This window comes from Lithobates pipiens, unplaced genomic scaffold (genome assembly GCF_037356315.1).
Source record: "Lithobates pipiens isolate NorthernLeopardFrog02 unplaced genomic scaffold, aLitPip1_a1.2 Scaffold_8, whole genome shotgun sequence".
Classification (NCBI taxonomy): Eukaryota; Metazoa; Chordata; class Amphibia; order Anura; family Ranidae; genus Lithobates; species Lithobates pipiens.
Window position 1 is genome coordinate 493,326,971 of NW_027507903.1, and position 27,314 is coordinate 493,354,284.

At 47.0% G+C, this 27,314-nt stretch overlaps 1 protein-coding gene across 3 annotated transcripts in view; it reads right to left on the minus strand.

Moving 5' to 3' along the window:
• Window positions 1-2,132: 2,132 nt before the first annotated feature.
• LOC143960471 (prostaglandin-E(2) 9-reductase-like) overlaps window positions 2,133-27,314 on the minus strand; it is a 46,667-nt gene continuing 21,485 nt past the window's right edge. For 2 of the 3 annotated variants that reach the window (XM_077469114.1, XM_077469113.1), the window contains exons 8-9: window positions 23,580-23,662; window positions 15,574-15,667 (exon numbers count right to left, since the gene is read on the minus strand). In XM_077469114.1, coding sequence (XP_077325240.1) covers window positions 15,589-15,667; window positions 23,580-23,662 — 162 coding nt within the window. In that variant the 3' untranslated portion in view covers window positions 15,574-15,588. Of the gene's footprint in view, window positions 2,325-15,573; window positions 15,668-23,579; window positions 23,663-27,314 lie in introns of those variants that run through there. The other variant, XM_077469115.1, reaches the window with a different exon arrangement.

A 27,314-nucleotide genomic window follows, 5' to 3' on the forward strand; every position in this document is an offset into this window, starting at 1 on the left:
AAAGTGCACTTGGAAGTAAAGTAATTGTAGATCCGAGGGGGACATGCAAGGAAAATAAAAAAACAGCATTTTAGCTTGCACACAATTGGATGATAAAATCAGCAAAGCTTCCACTCATTTCAGCCCCTTTAGATTTAGAACGACTGCACTTCCAAGTGCACTTTCAGGTGCACTTGCAGTGCAAAGTGGATTTGCCTTTCGTAAATAACTCCCATAGTGTCAGCTTTTTACCCTCCTGCTGACCTGTTCACATAGGTTTCTGTGATTGGGTTAATATCTGTGTTCAATTACAGTTATAGTTGTATCACTACATTGCCTTTTTCATAGGTATAGATAAGTATTTGTAAGAGTGTCCTTTTATTATCTTACAGTGTTGAGATATACTCCTTTCTGTGTTCTCAATAATACAGTAAACATACTTGAACTGTTTCTTTATCCCCTTCCCGCCGAGCGTACGCAGATGTGTGTACTCGGCTTCCGGGGGTATACCGGGATAATGCCCGCGCCTGCAGGCATCATCCCGGTACCATTTTTTTCAGCGGGCGATTGGCTATCCAGCCATAACAACCGAAGCAGCTAAAAGCCACTCGGCTGTTATGCCGGAGGAGCGGGAGGGGATGTCCCCCCCTCCCGCCGCCTTCCGCCGCCTCCCGCCGCCTCCCGCCGCTGTTACCGGTGCTCCTGCTCGATCGGGAGCACCAATTAAAGATCCGGCACCTCCGGCTGCTAGGGAGGAACTGGAACGAAGCCGTAATCGGCTTCATTCCAGTATCCTAATCGTAAACACGGAAGCGACGTCATGACATCACTTCCCGTTTACTCAGCTGCCAATGGCGCCGGTTTTAAAAAAAAAATACACGGTATTCAGAATCACCGTTTTCGGCGATCTGAATACATTGAAGTGTAAAGGAGGGATGGGGGGTCTTCAGACCCCCCATCCCTCCATAAAGAGTACTCCATAAAGAGTACCTGTCACCACCTATTACTATCACAAGGGATGTTTGCATTCCTTGTGATAGCAATAAAAGTGATCACATTTTTATTTATTTTTTTAAAAACAATTTTATAAATAAAATAAAAAAAATAAAAAATAAAATTTTAAAGCGCCCGCCGTCCCCGTGAGCTCGCGAAGCAAAGAAAACGCATACGGAAGTCGCGTCCGCATATGTAAACAGTGTTCAAATCACACATGTGAGGTATCACCGCGATCGTCAGAGCGAGATAATTCTAGCACTAGACCTCCTCTGTAACGCTGACCTGGTTACCGTAAAAAATGTTTAAAGCGTCGCTATTGAGATTTTTAGGTACCGTACTTTGTCGTCAATTCACGAGTGCGTGCAATTATAAAGTGTGACATGTTTGGTATCTATTTACTCGGCCTAACATTATCTTTCACATTATGCAAAAAAATTGGGCTAATTTTACTGTTTTGTTTTTTTAAATTCATGAAAGTGTCCCTTTTCCCAAAAAGTTGCGTTTAAAACACCACTGCACAAATACCGTGTGACATAAAATATTGCAGCAATCCCCGTTTTATTCTCAAGAGTCTCTGCTAAAAAAATATATATAATGTTTGGGGGTTCCAAGTAATTTTCTAGAAAAAAATATGGATTTTAACTTGTAAACACCAAATGCCAAAAATAGGCTTAGTCATGAAAGGGTTAATACTATGTGAGTCTCTCGTTATTAATACAGTTGGTAAGATGACTGAACCCAGGGTGTCAAAGGTAATGGAGGATTTGCAGAGTCAAGGTAATCAGTGGGGTACAGAGTCTATTAGCAGCCCTCATGGGGGTACCGCTACACATGTAAACATTTATTAAAAGATAGTTACACTTAAAATAATTGTGAGTAGGCAGCTTTTAATTACAGAAGATATGTCTCTTCAGCAATAAAACCCCAAATTACCTGCCTGTTCACAATCTTCTAATGAATATACATTGACCTGTGCAGTTCAGCATACATTGTAGGCACTGTGCCTGTGTGCCAAGATGAGTGACTTGTGTGTGCAAGTTTGGGAACTGCATCATCCCCTTTGGCCAATCAAGAGGGTGGAGTTATTAGATACAAAAGTCTTTTTAATGGACTTAAATGTAAGTTCATTAAAAAGGGTCAAATAAAATGACAGTCAGTTTTTTTAAGACTTATTAGTATTTTATTTTTTATAATAGGTAGCAGGATTGACTATATTCACATTATCCTCTGTCTAATGGAAAATTTTTGCTATTTAAATAGAAATACAATGTCTGAATTCTTTGGTCAATGCAAGGGTCTTGATGCTTCAATATTCATCATGGAAGGGAAACTCAGGATGATTGATCCACCTGAAAGAAAAGACAGTTTAGCACAAAATATTAAAGCTGAGGTCCATCCTTTCCTTAATTTCTGTACAGTTGCACAGGTTACATAGTTACATACGGTAGTTTGGTTGAAAAAAGACACAAGTCCATCCAGTTCAACCACAAAAAAAAAAATAAGATCATACAATCCCATATACCCAATTCTATCCCCACAATTGATCCAGAGGAAGGAAAAAAAACCCAGCAGAGCATGGTAATATTTGCTAAAGCAGGGGAAAAAATTCCTTCCTGATCCCCCGAGAGGCAATCGGAATTTCCCCGGATCAACTTTACCTATAAATATTAGTACCCAGTTATATTATGTACAGTTAGGAAATAATCCAGGCCTTTCTTAAAGCAATCTACTGACCTGGCCAGAACCACCTCTGGAGGAAGTCTATTCCACATTTTCACAGCTCTTACTGTGAAGAAACCTTTCAGAATTTGGAGAGGAAATCTCTTTTCCTCTAGATGTAAAGAGTGCCCTCTTGCCCTCTTTGTTGACTGTAAAGTCAATAACTCAACACCAAGTTCACTATATGGACCCCTTATATATTTGTACATGTTGATCATATCCCCCCTTAATCTCCTCTTATCAAGAGTGAATAAATTCAGTTCCTCTAATCTTTCCTCGTAGCTGAGCTCCTCCATGCCTCTTATCAGTTTGGTTGCCCTTCTCTGCACTTTCTCCAGTTCCCCCATATCCTTTTTGAGAACTGGTGCCCAAAACTGAACTGCATATTCCAGATGAGGTCTTGCTGATGATTTGGACAGGGGCAAAATGATATCTCTCCCTCTGGAGTCCATACTTCTCTTAATACAAGAAAGGACTTTGCTCGCTTTGCAAACCGCAGCTTGGCATTGCATGCTATTATTGAGCTTATGATCTACCAAAACCCCCAGATCCTTCTCCCCTATGGATTCCCCCAGTTGTACTCCCCCTAGTATGTATGATGCATGCATATTCTTAGCCCCCAACTGCATAACTTTACATTTCTCAACATTAAACCTCATCTGCCACATAGTCGCCCAATTAGACCGAACATTGATGTCGGCTTGTAAATTGGAGACATCCTGTAAGGATGTTATTCCACTGCATAGCTTGGTGTCATCTGCAAAGACAGAAATGTTGCTTTTGATCCCAGACCCAATATCATTTATAAAAATATTAAAAAATAAGGGTCCCAGCACTGAACCTTGGGGTACACCACTGATAACCTTAGACCATTCACAGTATGAATCATTAACCACTACTCTCTGAATTCTGTCTTTTAGCCAGTTTTCTATCCATTTACAAACTGATATTTCCAAACCTGTAGACTTTACCTTACACATGAGCCGTGTGTGGGGAACTGTATCGAATGCTTTTGCAAAATCCAAGTATGCCACGTCCACCGCCACCCCTCTGTCCAAGGTTTTACTTACCTCCTCAGAAAAAGAAATCAGGTTTGTCTGACAACTTCTGTCTTTCATGAATCCATACCGTCTGTTGCTTAAAAAAAAATTTTTCCTGCAAGAACTCGTCTATGTGGTCTTATATTAATCTTTCCAGTATCTTCGAGACATGTGCAGAATGAAATATTTTGTTTCGGAATTTCGTTTTCGTCCGAAAAATACATTTATTTAGTTACTCCCGAAATTCGATTTTATTTATTTCGTTTTTCGTAAAAAAAATTGCATTTGTCCGAAAATCCAAATGAATTAAGGTCAAATCTGTCATTGAAGGCTTATGGTGTCTGTCGAATGTTTAAAGAAGATTCGACGGAGCAGCGAAACTCATTGTATGATGCTGCAATCATACATTCCCAGTTGAATATTTCGACTACAAGCTATAGTAGGATTCTAATGTTGTACGTCTTCTATTGTTTTTTTTAGGGCTATTTGCAGTGGCGGAACTACCGCCATAGCGACCCACGCGGGCGCTATGGGGCCCGCAGCCGAGTTGGGGCCTGGTGAGTGGTGTTAGTAGGCGGGTGCTGGCCGCTCCGGGTGACACCCGCCAGAGGGGTGACACGCTGGGGTAGCGGCAGCCGCCCGCATCACTAACACTGCTCTCTGTAGTGCTGGGACAGGGACACAGCAGCACGGACCGCAGCCGCCTCCCCCTCCTCTCTGTTTACATCCACAGAGGAGGAGGAGCCTACGCTCGAGGAACATGCACGGCACTGTGTATCAGCGCTGTTCTGAGGTATGTAGGGGGGGTCTGCACTACTGAGGGGGTCTGCATTGAGTGGGGGTCTGCTGCACTGAGGGGGGTCTACACTATTGGGGGGGTCTGCACTATTGAGAGGGGGTCTGCTGCACTGAGGGGGGTCTGCACTACTGAGGGGGGGGGTCTGCTGCACTGAGGGGGGGTCTGCACTACTGAGGGGTGGACTGCTGCACTGAGGGGGGGGTCTGCTGCACTGAGGGGGGTCTACACTACTAAGTCTGTACTGAGGGGTGTCTGTACTGAGGGGGGTCTACACTACTGAGGGGGGGTCCTGCACTGCGGGGGTCTGCACTACTAGGGGGGTCTGCACTGAGGGGGAGTCTACATTACTGTGGGGGGTCTGCACTACTGTGGGGGGAGCCTGCACTACTGAGGGGGAAGTCTGCACTACTAAGGGGTGGTCTGCACTACTAGGGGGGCCTGCACTACTGAGGGGGGTCTACACTACTGAGGGGGTCTGCACTACTAGGGGGGTCTGCACTACTAAGGGGGGTCTGCACTACTAAGGGAGGGTCTGCACTACTGAGGGGGTCTACACTACTGAGGGGGGTCTGCACTACTAAGGGGGGTCTGCACTACTAAGGGGGGGGGTCTGCACTACTAAGGGGGGGTCTGCACTACTAAGGGGGGGTCTGCACTACTAAGGGGGTCTGCACTACTGAGGGGGGGTCTGCACTACTAAGGGAGGGTCTGCACTACTAAGGGAGGGTCTGCACTACTAAGGGGGTCTGCACTACTGAGGGGGGGTCTGCACTACTGAGGGGGGAGTCTGCACTACTGAGGGGGGAGCCTGCACTGCTGGGGGGTGTCCCTGCACTGCTGGGGGGTGTCTGCACCGCTGGGGGGGTGTCTGCACTGCTGGGGGGTCCTGCACAGAGGGGGGTCTGTAATGGGAGGTGTCTGCACTACTGAGGGGTATCTGCACTGAGGGGGGGCGTCTGCACTACTCAGGGGGGAGGTGTCTGCAATGCTGGGGGGTGTCTGCAATGCTGGGGGGTGTCTGCAATGCTGGGGGGTGTCTGTAATAAGGGGGTGTCTGTAATAAGGGGGTGTCTGTACTGCTGGGGGGTCCTGCACTGAGTGGGGGTCTGTAATGGAGGGGTGTCTGCACTACTGAGGGGGGAGTCTGCACTACTGAGGGGGGTCCTGCACTGAGGTCGGTCTGTACTGAGGGGGTGGTCTGGACTGGGGGGGGGTGTCTGCACTGGGAGGTATTTGTACTGCTGGGGTGGTCCTGCACTGAGGGGGGGTCTGTACTAAGTGGGGGGTCTGCACTGGGGTGGATCTATACTAAGGGGGGTGTCTGCACTGCTGGGGGGTCTGTACTACTGAGGGGGGTCTGTACTGCTGGGGGGTCCTGCACTGAGGGGGGTGTCTGTACTGCTGGGGGTCTGCACTGAGGTAGGGGGTGTCTGTACTGCTGGGGGGTCTGCACTGAGGTAGGCGGATGTCTGTACTGAGGGGTGTCTGTACTGCTGGGGGGTCTGTACTGTACTGATGGAGGTCAGCAATGTGTGTCCTTCAGGGGCTGCATACAGTATACTGCATACTTTGTTGTTTGAAATTAATATAAGCTGTTGCCTGGGTACTGTGCCACATGGGTGTGGTAATCTGTTGTTCAATGGCATTAGTTATTTTTTTTTGGTGGAGGGGGGGCCCATACAACATTTTGCTATGGGGCCCTGTGATTTCTAGTTACGCCCCTGGCTATTTGCATTGCACACAGGTCATGTTAGCATTAGCATTAAGAAAAAAAAATGCGTGGGGGTCCCCCGAAATTCCATACCAGACCCTTCGGGTCTGGTATGGATATTAAGGGGAACCCCGTGCCAGCAAAAAAAAAAAAATGGCGTAGGGGTCCCCCTCAAAATCCATACCAGGCCCTTCAGGTCTGGCATGGATTTTAAGGGGAACCCCGCGCCCAAAAAAATGGCGTGGGGTCCCCCTCAAAATCCATACCAGACCCTTATCCGAGCACGCAACCTGGCAGGCTGCAGGAAAAGAGGGGGGACGAGAGAGCGCCCCCCCTGAACCGTACCAGGCCACATGCCCTCAATATTGGGAGGATGCTTTGGGGTCCCCCCCAAAGAACCTTGTCCCCATGTTGATGAGGACAAGGACCTCATCCCCACAACCCTTGCCGGTTGTTGTGGGGGTCTGCGGGCGGGGGGCTTATCGAAATCTGGAAACTGTGGTGGCGATTTTGAAATATCATATTTATAGCAAGGTGTTTAAAGGAAACCATTCTGAATGCAGGACTTAATATTTTCAGAGGTTTTAATACAGCTAATGGGAACCATTGAATGACCCCAGGTGCTCACTGTTCAGCATATTTGCCTTTGTTCTGTCTTGTACCTGTGTAGACAGTAAGGCTCCATCCCAGCAGGGGACATTGACATGCTAATGTCGGAACTATTTGGGTTTAAAGATCAAAGGAGGTGACATTCAGGCCTGATCTATGAACATTTCTTGGGACTTGAGAATCGGCCAATCAGAGGTTGATGTAAACTCAGAGCCAATGGGTGCGTTCCATCTTCTGATTGGCCCAGAATGCATATAAAATAGGGCTAAGATTAGCTCCCCACCCTCTTGAATTCCAGACCACCGGAAGTCCATGTAACGTATACTTGTATCTCTCTTCCCCTCTCTCTCTCTCCCCCTCTCTCTCCCCCCCCCCTCTCCCTCTCCCTCTCTCTCTCTCTCCCTCCCTCTCTCTCTCTCTCCCCCCCCCTCTCCCTCTCCCTCTCTCTCTCTCTCCCTCCCTCTCTCCCTCTCTCTCTCTCTCCCTCCCACTCTCTCTCTCTCTCTCTCTCTCTCCTTTTTTATCATGTCTCTTCTATTTCTAATTATTTCTTTCTTAGGACTTATCTTGAAATATTGATAAATATATTGAAAGTGTATGTTTGTTGTAAGCATATGACCTAAATCATCTTGGCAGCTCTGTAATTGTAACATCACTTGAGTTATATGATAAGTTCTAATTATTCTAAAGTTTCTTTTCTGTATAAATAAATGTAATTGTTTATCTTTTCGCACTGTTATCGTTCATTTTTATTCTTATGTAGACAAAGGTTTAATCACTTATTTCTTGTATCGTTAATCATTTAAGTGAGATATAAAAATCGCCATAACAAAGCCCCCTTTAACAAGGGGACCCCCAGATCCCGGTGAGGTGATGAGAGAGCTGTGGTGTGTTAAACAAGGACAAGCTGGATTGCATCCAACAGAGCCATTTTGAAGTTGAAGGACGGACTGTCAAGCTGAATGCCAAGCCGCTGAGAGGATCAGTAGTACAGCAGTTGTTTCCCAAAACTCCACCACTGATGCATCACCAACTAAGGGGACCCCCCCCGGGCAGAGAGTGCTCTAGCACTTAGAGACTGCCACATAAAGATCTGGTGAGAGGTTCTTGGACCCATCCAATGCATTTTATTAAAAAGTGAGTCTTGTAATTCAGACTCAGGGGGTATTATCTCCTTCCACTCATTCAGCTCCCCCCTAAGAGAGAGAGAAAAGCATTCTATCGCTGCCATTCCTCAATGAAAGCAGCAAGTATTAAGGCCAAAGACAGTTACCACAGCTGCTATTACCCCAGATAGCTGATTCTGTCTATATAAATTTTGATCCTGCAATTTTCTGCACAATACTGTACAGTTAAAGTGATACTAAAGGCTTAATAAAAAATAAAAAAACATGTTATACTTACCTGCTTTGTGCAATCATCCACTTCTCGTGTCCTCCCCTGGCGCTCTGGACTCCTTCCCTCTGCCAAGTGCTCACATAGAAAGCCACTTATTATGGGGGCACTGGTGTGTGCTCACTCCCGATCCCTGGTCTGTGGGTCCACTGGCAGTGACTGACAGCAGCGAGAGCCAATGACTCTGGCTGCTTTTTCAGAGTCAGTGAGAAGACATAGGCTGGACAGCACAAGCTGGATCGAGATTGGGCTCAGGGAAGTATTGGGGAGGCTGTGGGGAAGCTGCATACTGAAAATTTTTAACCTTCATGCATCAAATGCATTGAATGAATTACATTAATTCCTCAAAATCTTATGTTCCCAGTGCGCTCCCATCTCCTTGCAGATGCTTGCCTTGCCCTGCCACTCTTACAGTGAGGGAAAAAAGTATTTGATCCCCTGCATGGAGCCCCAGACCAAAGGAGATTGCAAGTTATTTTGTGTATCTTCCATTTGCAAATAATGGCACTGACTGTTGTCACCCTCTCACCAAGCTGCTTGGCGATGGTCTTGCAGTCCATTCCAGCTTTGTGTAGGTCTACAATCTTGTCTGACATCCTTGGACAGCTCTTTGGTCTTGGTGGAGAGAATGGAATCCGATTGATTGAGTGCTTCTGTAGACACGTGTCTTTTATACAGATAACAAGCTTAGATTAGGAGCACTCCCTTTAAGGAAGTGCTCCTAATCTCAGTTTATTACCTCTATAGAAGACACCTGGGAGCCAGAAATCTTGCTGATTGATAGGGGAATCAAATAAGTTTTATGGATTTTTTTGTTGTTATTCTGTTTGTCACTGTTAAAATAAACCTATGATCAAAATGATAGAATGATCATTTCCTTGTCAGTGGGCAAACATACAAAATCAGCAGGGGATCAAATACCTTTTTCCCTCACTGTAAGGGGGCACACCTACTGGGGATAACATTGTTTTTTACTTATTTCCTTGAACATCACAGTTTATGAGTGCCAATGTTAAGGGCCACACCTGAGCCGGCAGAAGCTAATTTGCAGAACTGTCCAGAGTTTGTGCCCTACCTGGGGGCTGAGTTGGGTTGGGGGTAGTGTGTCAAACTGTCGGGCCTAAACCTAGTCCCTCTTGTCTGAGAGCCTTCATTTAAACTAGCCTGTCACATTTACTATTACGGTCTCTTTTTGTCACTTGGGTGTTTTTCTAATGCCGTGTACACACGAGCGGACTGTATGGCCTACTTATTCCGCCGAAACACATTTCAGCGGACAGTCCGCTCGTGTGTGGGCTTCAGCGGACTTTTTCAGCGTGCAGTCCGGCGTACTAAGAATTTCGGATTTTTCAAAATTCTGTCCGTCGTACTCGCATTTCGGCGGACAATCCGGCCGTGTGTATGCCAGTCCGCCGTACTTTTGAAATGAGCGGACTTTTCCCGCCCGGAGAAAAGTCCGCTCATTTCGAGCGGGTATCCAGGTAGGCGGGGCCCGCAAAGGAGACGTCGCTGGCCCCGCCGCCTGGTATGGACTTAAAGGGGAACCCCAACGCCGAAAAAAATCGGCGTGGGGGTCCCCCCCAAGTCCACAACAGACCCTTGTCCGAGCACGCTACCCGGCCGGCCAGGAAAGGGGGGCGAGCGAGCGCCCCCCCCCTCCTGAGCCATACCAGGCCGCGTGTCCTCAACATGGGGGGGTGCCCTGTGGAAGGTCCTGTAAAAGAGCTATAAGAAGGCGCGGTGGCCCGGCAGAAGAACTGAAGAGGGGGACAAGACCCCCGAAGTCGGGAGAAGAGGCCGGCGGCGAGGAAGAAAGCCGGACTCCTCCGCTAGCAAAAGAGCTACAAGAAGATAGCGGAGGAGTCCGGCGAGAAGACCCCCGAAGACGGAAGACCCCCGGAGCTGTGCAATAAAGTATTTTATCTCGTGTGTTGTGTTTTTTTTGTACTTTTATTTTACAGGTGAATGGGTAGGGGTACATTGTACCCCATACTCATTCACATAGGGTGGGGGGCCGGTATCCGGGGGCCCCCTTATTAAAGGGGGCTCCCGGATTCCGATAAGCCCCCCGCCCGCAGACCCCGACAACCAACGGCCAGGGTTGTCGGGAAGAGGCCCTTGTCCTCATCAACATGGGGACAAGGTGCTTTGGGGTGGGGGGGCCGCGCGGCCCCCCCTTCCCCAGGGCACCCCCCCATGTTGAGGGCACGCGGCCTGGTACGGCTCAGGAGGGGGGGGCGCTCGCTCGCCCCCTTTCCTGGCCGGCCTGGTAGCGTGCTCGGACAAGGGTCTGTTGTGGACTTGGGGGGGACCCCCACGCCGATTTTTTTCGGCGTTGGGGTTCCCCTTTAAGTCCATACCAGGCGGCGGGGCCAGCGACGTCTCCTTCGCGGGCGCCGCCTACCTGGAGACGCGTTCGAAATGAGCGGACTTTCCTCCGCGTGTGTGGGAGAGTCCGTTCATTTCAAAAGTAGGGCGGATAGTACGGCGGACTTAGTACGCCGTATTAGTCCGCTCAAAAAGTGCTGTGTGTGGGCAAGTAGCGCGTTCGGAAATTCCGACGGACAGTCTGGCGTACTTTTCCGCCAGACTAAGTACGTCATACAGTTTGACCGTGTGTACGCGGCATAAGAGCTATCGTTTACACTTTGGTACTGCAGTACTCACAGAGTTTCCTCTTAGAGGTATTTGGGTAATTTATGATAACAAACATTATAGCGCTACATTGTTTGTTATCATTCGTTATTTTGACTTAGTTTGTTTGTATGTTAGCTGCTGTTTTGTGTTATATCACAATTTTTTGTCACTTATATAGGGAGCGCAGTGTTTTCCCCCTCTTTTTGATTTGGGTAATTTGCATTGCATTATTTTGCTGGTTTCTTATGTATTAACCCTTTCCCGCCGAGCGTACGCAGATATGCGTACTCGGGCTTCCGGGGGTTATACCGGGATGATGCCCGCACCTGCAGGCATCATCCCGGTATCGTTCTTTTCAGCAGGCGATTGGCTATCCAGGTATAACAACCGATGCGGCTAAAAGCCGCTCGGCTGTTATGCCGGAGGAGCGGGAGGGGACGTCCCCCCCTCCCGCCGCCTCTCGCCGCTGCTACCGGTGCTCCCGTTCGATCGGGAGCACCGATTCCGTATCCGATGCCTCCGGCTGCTGCGGAGGAACTGGAACGAAGCCGCAATCGGCTTCGTTCCAGTCTCCTCATCGTAAACACGGAAGCGACGTCATGACGTCACTTCCCGTTTACTCGGCTGCCAATGGCGCCGGTTTTAAAAAAATATCCGGTATTCAGAATCGCCGTTTTCGGCGATCTGAATACATTGAAGTGTAAAGGAGGGGTGGGGGGTCTTTTAGACCCCCGATCCCTCCATAAAGAGGACCTGTCACCACCTATTACTGTCACAAGGGATGTTTACATTCCTTGTGACAGCAATAAAAGTGATCAATTTTTTTTTTTTTTTTTTAAACAATTTCGTTATTTTAAAATAAATAAAAAAATATAATTTTTTTTTTTAAAGCGCCCGCCGTCCCCGCGAGCTCGCGAAACAAAGAAAACGCATATGGAAGTCGCGCCCGCGTATGTAAACGGTGTTCAAATCACACATGTGAGGTATCGCCGCGATCGTCAGAGCGAGAGCAATAATTCTAGCACTAGACCTCCTCTGTAACACTAACCTGGTAACCGTAAAAAAAATTTAAAGCGTCGCCTATTGAGATTTTTAGGTACCGTACTTTGTCGTCAATCTACAAGTGCGCGCAATTATAAAGTGTGACATGTATGGTATCTATTTACTCGGCGTAACATTATCTTTCACATTACGCAAAAAAATTGGGCTAATTTTACTGTTTTTTTTTTTTTATTCATGAAAGTGTCCCTTTTCCCAAAAAGTTGAGTTTAAAACACCACTGCGCAAATACCGTGTGACATAAAATATTGCAACAATCGCCGTTTTATTCTCTAGAGTCTCTGCTAAAAATATATATATAATGTTTGGGGGTTCCAAGTAATTTTCTAGCAAAAAATATGGATTTTAACTTGTAAACATCAAATTCCAAAAATAGGCTTAGTCATGAAAGGGTTAATGTTAAATATCTGATATCCTGTAGAGTGTTATTTTGCTACTTTGGTTTGCCAATACAAACTGTTTGCCTCTTGATAACCGGTGTGTGCAATTCTTGTGTGACCGCTGGGAGTTCCCAGTCGAGGTATTCTGGTGGTGCTAGTAAAGGTGAAGTTCTAGCCAGGGCCAGAGAACAAGTAGAGGACCCAATATTACCAGCGGCTCCTTCGGGGGTAACAATACAACTACAGTATACTACTTTTGAGTTGTTTAAATTATTGCACCACATATCTGAATGGTTAAACATAGGAACCTGTTAACAAACAAATAATAATAAAGTCTAAGGCCGCGTACACACGCGGGGACTGTTCGCTGAAACTGTCCGCTGAAACCAAGTTTCAGCGGACAGTCCGCTCGTGTGTGGGCTTTCAGCGGACAGTTTCAGCGAACAGTCCGCTGAACAAGGTTTTTCGGAAATTCCGAAAAACTGTCCGCTGAAACCTTGTTTCAGCGGACAGTCCCCGCGTGTGTAGGCTTGTTCGTCAAACAAAGTTGCGCGCATGCTCAGAAAGGATTTTCACGCCGAAAGTTATAATGCAGTGTATAGGACGTCGTATTTTTCGTCCCGTCGTATGTGCCGTTCACGTCATCGCGCACGGTTTCAGCAAACTGTTCGTCCGTCGTGTGTGGCCATGTCCGTCCATGCTAATTTTGAGCGGACTGTTTGCCGAAACTGTTTGACGGACAAAGTTGGGCGAACAGTCCCCGCGTGTGTACGCGGCCTAACCCTTTATTACTGCATGCTCCTCTCCTGTGCTGAAATAGCTTACTCTGATTTCACTGCATACTTTAAGCTTCTCACAATGTGCATTATAATATGCAGCAATTCAGAGACAGCACACCTTATTTCCTGGCTGGAGGATGTTCAGCATCATTTAGCGCAGGGGTCCCAAAGTACCGGCCCGCGGGCCATTTGTGGCCTGCAGACCAGTTAAAAATGGCCCACAGGCAGGGCCGATCCAGGGCGTCTTTTTGCACTGCACCCAGGCATCGCAGAGGGGAAGGCGCCGAAGAGCTTTACCTCTCCATCTCCTCTGTCCTCCCCTTGCACGCTGCTGCAGCCCAGAGAGAGAAGAAAGCAGAGGAAGGATCTGTTCATCAATCTGCCCATTGCCCTGCCCACCTAGGCACTAACAATCAACCAGAGCCCCGATCCAGGGTCCTGCTGCCACCTCAGGGTGGAAAATTGTGTTCTCTGGGTTCCCTGTCACTAGACCTGTGTGAAAGCCAGGAGGAAAGGACTCGGGAGGCAGATGACCCTGACTGCCTGGAGAGGTGAAGGAGATATCACACTGAGGCAAATTTGTGCAGTGCGGGGGGGGTATTTTAGGGAGTGTGGGGTATTTTATGGAGAGTGGGGGTATTTTATGGAGTAATTATGCAGTGTGGGAGGTAATTGTGTAATGTGTGGGAGGTAATTGTGTAGTGTGTGGGGTAATTGTGTAGTGTGGGAGTAATTATGGAGTGTGGGGGGTATTTTATGGAGTGTGGGGGGTATTTGTGAAATGTGGGGGGATTTGTGAAATGTGGGGGGATTTGTGCAGTGTGGGGCTATTTGTGCAGTGTGGGGGGTAATTGTGGAATGTGGGGGGGGGGATTTGTGCAGTGTAGGGGGTTAATAATGTGTTTGCTGACACCAGTGCTGGGTTAATATTGCGTTTGCTGACACTAGTGCTGGGTTAATAGTGTGTTTGCTGACACTACTTCTGGGTTAATATTGCGTTTGCTGACACCAGTGCTGGGTTCTATAATGCGTTTGCTGACACCAGTGCTGGGGGTTAATAATGCGTTTGCTGACACCAGTGATGGGTTAATGATGTGTTTGCTGACACTAGTGCTGAGTTAATAGTGTGTTTGCTGACACTACTGCTGGGTTAATAATGCGTTTGCTGACACCAGTGCTGGGTTCAATAATGCGTTTGCTGACACCAGTGCTGGGGGTTAATGCATTTGCTGACACTAGAGCTGGGTTAATAATGCGTTTGCTGACACCAGTGCTGGGTTTAATAATGCGTTTGCTGACACCAGTGCTGGGGGTTAATAATGCGTTTGTTGACACCAGTGCTGGGTTCAATAATACGTTTGCCAACAACAGTGCTGGGGGTTAATAATGCATTTGCTGACACTAGAGCTGGGTTAATAATGCGTTTGCTGACACCAGTGCTGGGGGTTAATAATGCGTTTGTTGACACCAGTGCTGGGTTCAATAATGCGTTTGCTGACACCAATGCTGGGGGTTAATAATGCATTTGTTGACACCAGTGATGGGTTAATAATGCGTTTGCTGACACTAGTGCTGGGTTAATATTGCGTTTGCTGACACCAGTGCTGGGTTCTATAATGCGTTTGCTGACACCAGTGCTGGGGGTTAATAATGCGTTTGCTGACACCAGTGATGGGTTAATGATGCGTTTGCTGACACTAGTGCTGAGTTAATAGTGTGTTTGCTGACACTACTGCTGGGTTAATAATGTGTTTGCTGACACCAGTGCTGGGGGTTAATGCATTTGCTGACACTAGAGCTGGGTTAATTATGCGTTTGCTGTCACTAGTGCTGAGTTAATAGTGTGTTTGCTGACACTACTGCTGGGTTAATAATGCGTTTTCTGACACCAGTGCTGGGTTCAATAATGCGTTTGCTGACACCAGTGCTGGGGGTTAATGCATTTGCTGACACTAGAGCTGGGTTAATAATGCGTTTGCTGACACCAGTGCTGGGTTTAATAATGCGTTTGCTGACACCAGTGCTGGGGGTTAATAATGCGTTTGTTGACACCAGTGCTGGGTTCAATAATGTGTTTGCTAACAACAGTGCTGGGGGTTAATAATGCGTTTGCTGACACCAGTGCTGGGTTAATAATGCGTTTTCTGGCAACAATGCTGGGTTAATAATGCGTCTGCTGACACCAGTACTGGGTATAATATAGTATATTATTGCTGGTATAGTTTATTGTTTTTGAAGTTTTGAAAGTTTGCATACGGCCCCCATGGAATATGAAAACCTCAGGATAGCGCAAGATAATCATTTCAATTGTGGAGGCGCATCTCATGGGAATGTTATCTAGGACAGTCTGAATGCAAATGCAGTCTGTCTTATAATGCCCACTCTTTCAGGCTGACATCCACCTATTAATGATTTTAATGATTTTTGATATTTGCATTACTCCTTCCAAGAGTGAACCCACTGCTTACATCAGGTCTGAGGGCTGTTAAGAGAAGTACTGCTGTGATGATTTCAGGAAGTTATGTACAGCACCCTGTTGGCCCCTCCCACCAGCCATGATCTTCCTGTATTGAATAGAGAAATATAGTATTGTCATAACTGGATCTAAAATAATAAAAACGCCATTTGCATGTTGCTGACAGGATAAGTAGGGTTGCCACCTTTTCCTCATGCCAAACCCACTTTATCGGCACAAGGCAATTTGTTTTCATAATATATACTATAGGATTATAAAACACCTGGGACATCTTTGGGTGCTCCAAGGAAAGTAATAATGTAGCGTGTATAGCACGCAGTGGCGAATAGTGGGTGTGGCCAAAATGCTCTTGCTGACATCATCGTCCAGCCTCCCAGTGATGCTGAACCTGCCACCAGACAGCCGCCTGCAGCTTCTGGACAGCAATAGATTTGTGTGTGACTATCCTGGTTACTTGGGGAGCCACAGCCCGCAACCCGGACACATAATTCAAAACCCTGACCCAGTGAATTCTGGACAGGTGGCGATCCTAGGAGTAAGGCAACATATAAGCATATTAAGGTTCGTCTTTAGGGTAAAACATCAACCTCAAGTGTTAAAGGCCTTAGTGAAGGTGTTTGACTGGAAGCTGGGAGGCTTATAGGCCAAGAAGCTTCTTAGTTGGTCAATGTATATGGTGGCAAGGATCCGCATGTGGCTTTACAGCCTTCTTCAGGTATGGGAAATCTTTGATTCTAGATGATCTCCTCAAATACCATTTATTAACCCCATTCACGCCTAAGGGTAAAGCAAATGTGTTAGTAAAAGGTGGATTATACCTTTTTTTTTTTCAGGACAAATTGGGCTTTCAATTGGTAGTAAATAGTTAGTGGCAATCTCCTGATTTATTTCTTTTTATTATCAATTGTTTTTTAAATGTAGCTGTATATTTCTTGTTACTACCATAACCTACCACTAAAGAACAACCCAAAATAATTTATTCTGCTCCTGACAATCGCAACATTACCACATATGTGTATATATTTTTTTGTTTGTTCCCATAGTACAGTTCATAAGCAATACATTTTTCTTCTTTTTTTTTTTTTGTCCAACCTAAAACACACCGACACTGACAGTGATTATAATTAAAAAAAAAATCCTAACCAAAATATACTGACCCTGACTTTTGACCCTGAACTTATTTTTCTTTATTTTCTATTTTATTTTAAAAAAAAATTATTTTACATTTTTTTTACAATCACTTTTTTTTTTTTTTATGCAAGGAATGAGAAAGATACATTGCATCTTTCTTCTCCATTCACAGAATGAAAGAAAAAACACAGAGGCATGCTTCACAGTGACTGATCACTGTGATAGCCAATCAGAGGCTACCACAGCGATCAGGTGACCCAGAATCGGGAGACCTGGGTCCTGATCCTTAGTGCAGGGCTCAGGGCTCTTGGTAAAACACAGCACAAAGTGAGAATTTGGAAACACATATATGCGGCCCCATGGAAAATAGCCTACTTCCGCGAGGCCGCATATGTGTGCTATGTTGGCCTGAAGGAGTTAATTTAAAAAGAAAGGAATGTACAATATATACACTATCTCACAAAAGTGAGTACACCCCTTACATTTTTGTAGATATTTTATTAAATCTTTTCATGTGACAACACTGAAGACATTACACTTTGCTACAATGTAAATTAGTGTGTGTACAGCTTGTACAACAGTGTAAATTTGCTGTCCCCTCAAAATAACTCAACACACAGCCATTAATGTCTAAACCACTGGCAACAAAAGTGAGTACACCCCTAAGTTAAAATGTCCAAATTGGGCCCACAGCTGTGGCGGCTGGTGCTCAATTTTTTTTGGAGGGGGGCGCAAACAAACTGAAAAAAAAAAAAAACATCAATTGCAGCCACTGTGCCATCAATTGTAGCCACTGTGCCAAACACTGCCACTGTGCCCAAATGCATCCACTGTTCCATCAAACGCATCCACTGTGCCATCATACACATCCATTGTGCCCAAACGCAGCCACTGTGCCATCAATCACAGCCAATGTGCCATCAAAGGCAACCACTGTGCCATCAAACGCATCCACTGTGCCCAAACGCATCCACTGTGCCCAAACACATCCACTGTGCCATCAAACGCAACCACTGTGCCATCAAACGCAACCACTGTGCCATCAAATGCAACCACTGTGCCATCAAACACATCCACTGTGCCCAAACGCAGCCACTGTGCCCAAATGCAGCCACTGTGTCATCAAACGCATCCACTGTGCCATCAAATGCAGCCACTGCACCCAAACACAGCCACTGTGCCATCAAACGCATCCACTGTGCCATCAAACGCATCCACTGTGCCATCAAACGCATCCACTGTACCATCAAACGCAACCACTGTGCCATCAAACGCATCCACTGTGCCATCAAACACAACCACTGTGCCATCAAACGCATCCACTGTGCCCAAACGCATCCACTGTGCCATCAAACGCATCCACTGTGCCATCAAACACAACCACTGTGCCATCAAATGCAACCACTGTGCCATCAAACACATCCACTGTGCCCAAACGCAGCCACTGTGCCCAAATTCAGCCACTTTGTCATCAAACGCATCCACTGTGCCATCAAATGCAGCCACTGCACCCAAACACAGCCACTGTGCCATCAAATGCATCCACTGTGCCATCAAACGCAGCCCCTGCACACAAACGCAGCCACTGTGCCATCAAATGCATCCACTGTGCTATCAGACGCAGCCACTGTGCCCAAACGCAGTCACTGTGCCATCAAATGCTTCCACTTTGCCCAAATGCAGCCACTGTGCCATCAAATGCAGCCACTGTGCCCAAACGCATCCACTGTGCCCAAACGCATCCACTGTGCCCAAACGCAGCCACTGTGCCCAAACGCAGCCACTATGCCCAAACGCAGCCACTGTGCCGTCAAACGCAGCCACTGTGCCGTCAAACGCATCCACTGTGCCATCAAACGAAATAGTGGGCGTGGCTCTAAGGTGGTTTGATTAGTGTCTGAGATGAACAAGGGATGGAGGGAGAGGGAAAGGGAGAGAGGGATGCAGGGACAGCAGGCCCAGATCCTACACAACAATAGAAATATGTGTATTCTAGAAAGTTTAACAATCAGCAGATAAAGATATTCCAAACACCTGGTGTTAGCACTTCAATCATCCTGGCACCATGGTTGTTATGGTGTCAGGACGATTGAAGCACATTATTTCTATTATAACATAATAATAAAGTAAAGTAATAATATAAAGTGAAATCATTCAACTCACCATAATGCAGAATCAGTGGGAGCTCTGAGCTTGTCACTAGCCAAATCGTCTGCCGTCAGATGCCATCAGGTGTCCCCAGTGGAGTCTGTCCTTACATCAGGTGCCCCCAGCAGAGTCCCTCCTTACATGCAGCCTGTGTCCCACCAAATTTCAGCAGCCTGTGTCACCCTCAATTGCAGCAGCATGTGTCACCATCAATTGCAGCAGCATGCGTCCCACCAAGTTGCAGCAGCATGTGTCACCACCAATTGAAGCAGCCTGCGTCCCGCCAAATTGCAGCAGCATGTGTCACATCAAATTGCAGCAGCATGCGTCCCACCAAGTGGCAGCAGCATGTGTCCCACCAAATTGCAGCAGCATGTGTAACCATCAATTGCAGCAGCTTGTGCACCACCAAATTGAAGCAGGATGTGTACCCCCAACTTGCAGCAGCATGTGTCCCACCAAATTGCAGTAGTATGCGTCCCACCAAGTTGCAGCAACATGTGTCCCACCAAATTGCAGCAGCATGTGTCACCATCAATTGCAGCAGCATGTGTCCCACCAAATTGCAGCAGCATCTGTCCCACCAAATTGCAGCAGTCTGTGTCCCACCAAGATGCAGCAGCATGTGTCCCACCAAATTGCAGCAGCATGCGTCACCATCAATTGCAGTAACATGTGTCCCACCAAATTGCAGCAGCATGCATCCCACCAAGTCGCAACAGCATGCATCCCACCAAGTTGCAGCAGCATGTGTCCGACCAAATTGCAGCAGCATGTGTCATCATCAATTGGAGCAGCATGTGTCCCACCAAATTGCAGCAGTATGTGTCCCACCAAATTGCAGCAGCATGTGTCCCACCAAATTGCAGCAGCATGCGTCACTATCAATTGCAGCAGCATGTGTCCCACCAAATTGCAGCAACATGTGTCCCACCAAGTTGCAGCAGCATGTGTCCCACCAAGTTGCAGCAGCATGTGTCCCACCAAGTTGCAGCAGCATGTGTCCCACCAAATTGCAGCAGCATGTGTCACCATCAATTGCAGCAGCATGTGTCCCACCAAATTGCAGCAGCATGTGTCCCACCAAATTGCAGCAGCATGTGTCCCACCAAGTTGCAGCAGCATGTGTACCACCAAGTTGCAGCAGCATGTGTCCCACCAAGTTGCAGAAGCATGAGTGAGGCTCAGAGCGAGAAAGAATGTGAGGAATGGTAGCAGAGAGCTGGGCATGACAGTGTGGACAGAGAGAAACATGTTAGAGGTTAACTCTGGCTGAGACAGTGTGAGGAGAGGAAGTAGGAGGGGGGAGAGAAACTTTTGGTGAGAGGGGGAGTGGCAATATAAAAGGGGTAGGAGGAGTCAGGACGGGGCTGTTGAACAAAGTTTTAGCAAGAGGAGGCAGTTTTTCCCACCCTGGTGATATTGCGGGTTTTTGGCTTTCGTTTCTTTCTTTTCTTTCAGGTTCGGCAGATTCGTCATAACAGCGGTGATGTGATTACAGATGTGGCGGTGTTACTGGTTGATCTCTGACGGTGGCAGTAAACGTATGTGATGACAAATGGGGTGGGGGGCTCATCTCTGATCAGCCCCTCCAGTGGTTTCCAGCAAGGGGGCTGGAATTTGGTAATGGTAGCACTGCGGGAAGGTGGATGTCTACGAGCGGTCACAGCTGTAGACTAACTGGTTTTAAATGGTCCCGCAGTGTGTGGTCAGATAAACATATGGAAAAAGGTGGGTCGCCGTCAGAGACCAATAATCTGGGCTAAAATGTTATGATGTGTGTATACACACACATATACACACATTATATATATATATATATATATACATATATATATACACACACATATACATATATATATATATATATATATATATATATATATATGTGTGTGTGTGTGTGTATATATATATATATATATATTGAGATGGGAGTTATTTTGGTTGAATTGTTTAAAAAAGACTGTTCTGGCCATTTATACTCCAAAAGGGCAGGCAAAGTGTGGTTTATGTCACATGGGTTGGTGTCACATGGTGACCCCCGCCCCCTTACGATGTCACAGTCCCGGAGGATGCTGGGACTGTCGCCATGTGACATCAACCCATGTGACCAACCCATGTGACATAAACCCATGTGACACCGCCCCTTGTCCCTATATAAGTGGCAGCGCAGCGCGTCCCTGGCATTGCGGCCGGAGAGATCGTCGAGTCAACATCTCCTGGAGAAGAAGAACGGAAGGCGGCGGCGGCGACAGAAGACCGGGCCACCGCCTGTAAAAGAGCTATAAGAAGGCGCGGTGGCCCGGCAGAAGAACCGAAGAGGGGGACAAGACCCCCGAAGTCGGAAGAAGAGGCCGGCGGCGAGGAAGAAAGCCGGACTCCTCCGCTAGCAAAAGAGCTACAAGAAGATAGCGGAGGAGTCTGGCGAGAAGACCCCCGAAGACGGAAGACCCCCGGAGCTGTGCAATAAAGTATTTTATCTCGTGTGTTGTGTTTTTTTTGTACTTTTATTTTACAGGTGAATGGGTAGGGGTACATTGTACCCCATACTCATTCACATAGGGTGGGGGGCCGGTATCCGGGGGCCCCCTTATTAAAGGGGGCTCCCGGATTCCGATAAGCCCCCCGCCCGCAGACCCCGACAACCAACGGCCAGGGTTGTCGGGAAGAGGCCCTTGTCCTCATCAACATGGGGACAATGTGCTTTGGGGTGGGGGGGCCGCGTGGCCCCCCCTTCCCCAAGGCACCCCCCATGTTGAGGGCACGCGGCCTGGTATGGCTCAGGAGGGGGGGGCGCTCGCTCGTTCGCCCCCCCCTTTCCTGGCCGGCCGGGTAGCTTGCTCGGACAAGGGTCTGTTGTGGACTTGGGGGGGACCCCCACGCCGATTTTTTTCGGCGTTGGGGTTCCCCTTTAAGTCCATACCAGGCGGCGGGGCCAGCGACGTCTCCTTCGCGGGCCCCGTCTACCTGGAGACCCGCTCAAAATGAGCGGACTTTTCTCCGGGCGGGAAAAGTCCGCTCATTTCAAAAGTACGGCGGACTGGCATACACACGGCCGGATTGTCCGCCGAAATGCGAGTCCGCCGGGAAGATTGGAGTGCAACACGGCATTCTAAGTCCGCCGTACTTTCGGGTCAAAAAATTATGCCGGAGGCTACACACGGGGGGATTGTTTGGCGGACTTGAGTTTGCCGGACTTTTCCACCGGATTGTTTGATCGTGTGTACGCAGCATTACTGTTTCCTCTCTCCTGGGCACAATTGGAGAGAGAAAACAGGAAGTGACATCAAATTCAGATGTCAATCAAACCACCCGGCCATAGTAATATATATACTACGAACGGGCGGAAGCTACTTTGTGCTTCAGAAAGCGCTGCAAGGTGGGCTAAACGCCCGCAAATGAAGCACCAATCTCGTGATTGCATAGACGTGGTGCTTCCCATAGGTGCACTGTGTCCGGCGTTGGACTGTGTCCGGCGTCCGAACACAGTGCACGTAAGGACCTTTTTTTAAAGGGCCAGCTTTAAAAAAAATATTTATTTTTTTACATTTTTTTTGTGACTGCCTGGAGGAGGAGCGGCGCCCAGGAGCCCCCTATGGATGGCCCGCCCCTGATCCATGTCCTTAGTCTGCTTGTCTTCAACAAACTGTTTGCAGGCTTTCTTGTGCATCATCTTTAGAAGAGGCTTCCTTCTGGGAAGACTGCCATGCAGACCATTTTGATGCAGTGTGTGGCGTATTATCTGAGCACTGTCAGGCTGACCCCCCACCCCTTCAACCTCTGCAGCAATGGTGGCAGCACTCATACGTGTATTACCCAAAGACAACCTCTGCATATGACGCTTAGCATGTGCGCTCAACGCCTTTGGTCGACCATCGCGAGGCCTGTTCTGAGTGGAACCTGTCCTGTTGAACCGCTGTATGGTCTTGGCCATCATGTTGCAGCTCAGTTTCAGGGTCTTGGCAATCTTTTTATAGGCTACTCTAGGCCATCTTTATGTAGAGCAACAATTCTTTTTTTCAGATCCTCAGAGAGTTCTTTGCCATAAGGTGCCATGTTGAACATCCAGTGACCAGTATGAGAGAGTGAGAGCGATAATACCAAATTTAACACACCTGCTCCCCATTCACACCTAAGACCTTGAAACACTAACGAGTCACATGACACTGGGGAGGTAAAATGACTAATTGGGCCCAATTTGGACATTTTCACTTAGGGAGAGTAGTCACTTTTGTTGCCAGCAGTTTAGACATTAATGGCTGTGTGTTGATTTATTTTGAGGGGACAGGAAATGTACACTGTTATACAAGCTGTACACTCACTACTTTACATTGTAGCAAAATGTAATTTCTTCAGTGTAGTCACATGAAAAGATATAATAAAATACTTACAAAAATGTGAGGGGTGTACTCACTTTTGTGTGATACTGTATATACTCACAAAACTGTATATTTACAAGAATCAGAGAACTGTGTCTGTTGTCAGCTCCATGCCTGGATAACCAATATAGAAAACCTTTGCCAAAATATACTGCACAAGGCAAGTATTCTGATACGTTTCAAGGGATATACCCTATCCATGAGAAGCACATTACCTGTCCTAGGATGACAACGCTCACTTTTCTGTATCTGGACAGGAAAAACAAGATCTTGACTACAGAACCCCACTCCTCTCCTATTTAACAGGCAATGGCTGAACAAGGAATACTCAGTAATACTTACTGTTTAGCTTCCACATAACGATAATTTCTGTTGAGAGCTTCAAGTTCCTTCATGTCTTCTGAAGGCAAATTGAAGTCAAACACCTGTAAAAATCAAAGAAGGGAGATTAAGGTCTCGTGTGACTCCTCTGACACCTCCATCTCTAATAATGCACAAAAAACAAGAAAAATAGCCCTAGCCATGGATTTACTTACCTTGTCCCCTGGATCCAGCGATGTCCCCCCGCTGTGATCTGCGAGCCGTCCTCCACTCGATCTGTGACAGTGCCGATCTCCGTTCCCTGCGAGCGTTGCGACACACAGGGACGGAGTTCTGCGCTAAATTCAAAAAGTAAAATACACAGTATAGATACAGTATACTGTAATCTTACAGATTACAGTACTGTACCAAATAATTACACATCCCCTTTGTCCCTAGTGGTTTGTCCAGTGTCCTGCATACAGTTTTATATTATAAATACTGTTCTTTATGCCTGGAAACTAGAGATTATCCATAGCAACCAAAAAATGTCTGTTTACATCAAAAGTGGTTATAGACCAGCTAGAAAACAGCGATAATAAATTAGAATCACTCGCAGAATTGAGCAATAGTAATTTGTGGGGAAATTCGTCATCAAACACTAAAAGTAATGACAGCGACAATTCTGCAATTCTGCATTTGATTTGATTACATTATTGAATAATTTTTATTATTATATTATTATTTGTTATAATTATTATTTTATTTTATATATATATATATATATATATATATATATATATATATATATATATATATATATATTATAATTTATGATTTCATATTTCAAATTTTATCATACCCGGGATGTCTATTAGACTCTTGTTTGGACAGATTTAAGTGAATGATTTCTAATGCCGCGTACACACGATCAAACAATCGGGTGGAAAAGTCCAGCAAATTCAATTCCCCGTGTGTAGCCTCCGGCGGACTTTTTTGACCCGAAAGTACGGCGGACTTAGAAAGTAGTTTTGCACTCCAATCTTCCCGCCGGACTTGCATTTCGGTGGACAATCCGGCCGTGCGTATGCCAGTCCGCCGTACTTTTGAAATTAACGCAAAGGATGCGTCGCTGGCCCCGCCACCTGGTATGGACTTAAAGGGGAACCCCAACGCCGAAAAAATCGGCGTGGGGGTCCCCCCAGGTCCACATCAGACCCTTGTCCGAGCATGCTACCCAGCCGGCCAGGAAAGGGGGGGACGAGCGAGCGCCCCCCTCTTGAGCCGTACCTCAACATGGGGGGCGCCTTGGGGAAGGGGGTGGCCACCCCAAAGCACCTTGTCCCCATGTTGATGAGGACAAGGGCCTCTTCCCGACAATCCTGGCCGTTGGTTGTCGGGGTCTGCGGGCGAGGGGCTTATTGGATTCCGGGAGCCCCCTTTAATAAGGGGGCCCCCGGATACCGGCCCCCCACCCTATGTGAATGAGTATGGGGTACAATGTACCCCTACCCATTCACCTGTAAAATAAAGTAAAAAAAAACACAACACACAAGATAAAATAGTTTATTGCACAGCTCCGGGGGTCTTCCGTCTTCGGGGGTCTTCTCGCCGGACTCCTCCGCTATCTTCTGCTAGCTCTTATACTAGCGGAGGAGCCCGGCTTTCTTCCTCGCCGCCGCCCTCTTCTTCCGACTTTGGGGGTCTTGTCCCCCTCTTCAGTTCTTCTGCCGGGCCACCGCGCCTTCTTCTAGCTCTTTTACAGGCGGTGGCCCGGTCTTCTGTCGCGCGGCCCCCCCTTCCCCAAGGCGCCCCCCATGTTGAGGGCACGCGGCCTGGTACGGCTCAGGAGGGGGGGCGCTCGCTCGTCCCCCCCCTTTCCTGGCCGGCCGGGTAGTGTGCTCGGACAAGGGTCTGATGTGGACCTGGGGGGGGGACCCCCACGCCGATTTTTTTCGGCGTTGGGGTTCCCCTTTAAGTCCATACCAGGTGACGGGGCCAGCGACGTCTCCTTCGCGGGCCCCGCCTACCTGGAGACGCGCTCGAAATGAGCGGACTTTCCTCCACGTGTGTGGGCGAGTCCGTTCATTTCAAAAGTACGGCGGATAGTACGGCGGACTTAGTACGCTGTATTAGTCCGCTGAAAAAGTGCCGTGTGTGGGCAAGTAGCCCGTTCGGAAAGTCCGGCGGACAGTCCGCCAGATTAAGTTCGCCGGATAGTCCGCTACGTGTGTACGCGGCATAAGAATTACAGGCCTACAATATAAAACGCCAAATTTCCATGCAAAATAATGGTACCGCTTTCAGCACCTAAAGTCTGAAATAATCATACCGCCAGGGAGGTTAAATGAGGTGAGAGAGGTTTAGCCAATGTCCGGAGCAAACACTGAGACAAAATCAATGTATTTGTTTCAAAATGTTATGTAACATGCTGGGTATTATTGATGTCTGCCTTATGTTTACATACTTTCCTGTCCACATGTATGACATTTTATTTTCTTATTGTGTATATGTATTTACTGACCCAGCAACTTTTAAGTTTTATTGTTGCTCATGGATGTACAACATTTGTAATAAATCTTTGTATATTTACTTTCAACTCTGTTGTGTACATTGGCTATTATGTCGGGTAACTCACAATCATTGTTGGTGCCGCTCTGTTACATAACATTTTGAAACAAATAAATAGATTTTGTCTCAGTGTTTGCTGTGGACATTGGCTAAACCTCTCTCACCACATTTAAAGTGCCAGGGTTTGTTTTCTTGTTTTTAGAACACCTGTAAAAATGACAGATTATTATAATTTGTTAATTGAACAAAAAGCTAGAAATAAGTTAAGTGACATAAGTCATTCCTGCATAGGTGAGAATTGAGGAATTGGGTGAGGGTATGTGTCAAAAAAAACAAAAACTGTCCCTTGTACGGCTTGGGGAAAAGAAATAGTGGCACTTTCACTTTTAACGTTTTATTTAGGACAGCAGTAACTGGTACCTAGCAGTGTAGCATTCGAATGGCCACCAATACCAGGGCACCCCTACTTTCACTGACCACTAATACAAGGGGCATGCCTCCTCCCCTGACCACTAATGCTGATAGCATTTCTCCCACTATCAATTTAAGAAACATGCTCCTCTCACTGACACCAATGTAAGTGGCATTCTTCCTCCCACTTATCACCAATGCAAGGGGCATTTTAGATTCACTGACAACAATGTAAGGGGACATTCTTCTTATCACTGACCACCAATGTAAGGGGCATTCTTCCTGCCAATGACCACCAATGTAAGGGCACCCAAACTGACACTAATGTAAGGGGCATTCTTTGTCCCACTAACCACCTATATAATGGGACATTATTTATCCCTCTGACCAATAATGAAGGGGGAATTATTACTCCAACTGACAAACAATCTAACAGACATTCTTCCCTTAATGACACCATTGTAAGGTGACATCCTTCCTTCCACTAACCACCCACACAAGGGACATTCTTCCTGCCACTAACCACCCACATAAGGGACATTCCTCAAACTGACACCATTGTAAGAGGCATTCTTCCTCCCAGTGACCATCAATTTAATGGGAAATTAATCCGTCCACTGGCCAACAATGCGTTGGGCCTTTTGCACCCCACTTTCCAACAATGCAAGAGTCATTCTTCTTCTCACTGACCACCAATATAAGGGACATTCTTTCCTTATTGACGCCAATGTAAGGGGCATCTTCATCCCAATGGCCACCAATATAAAGGGCATTCCTCCCACTGACGACCAATGT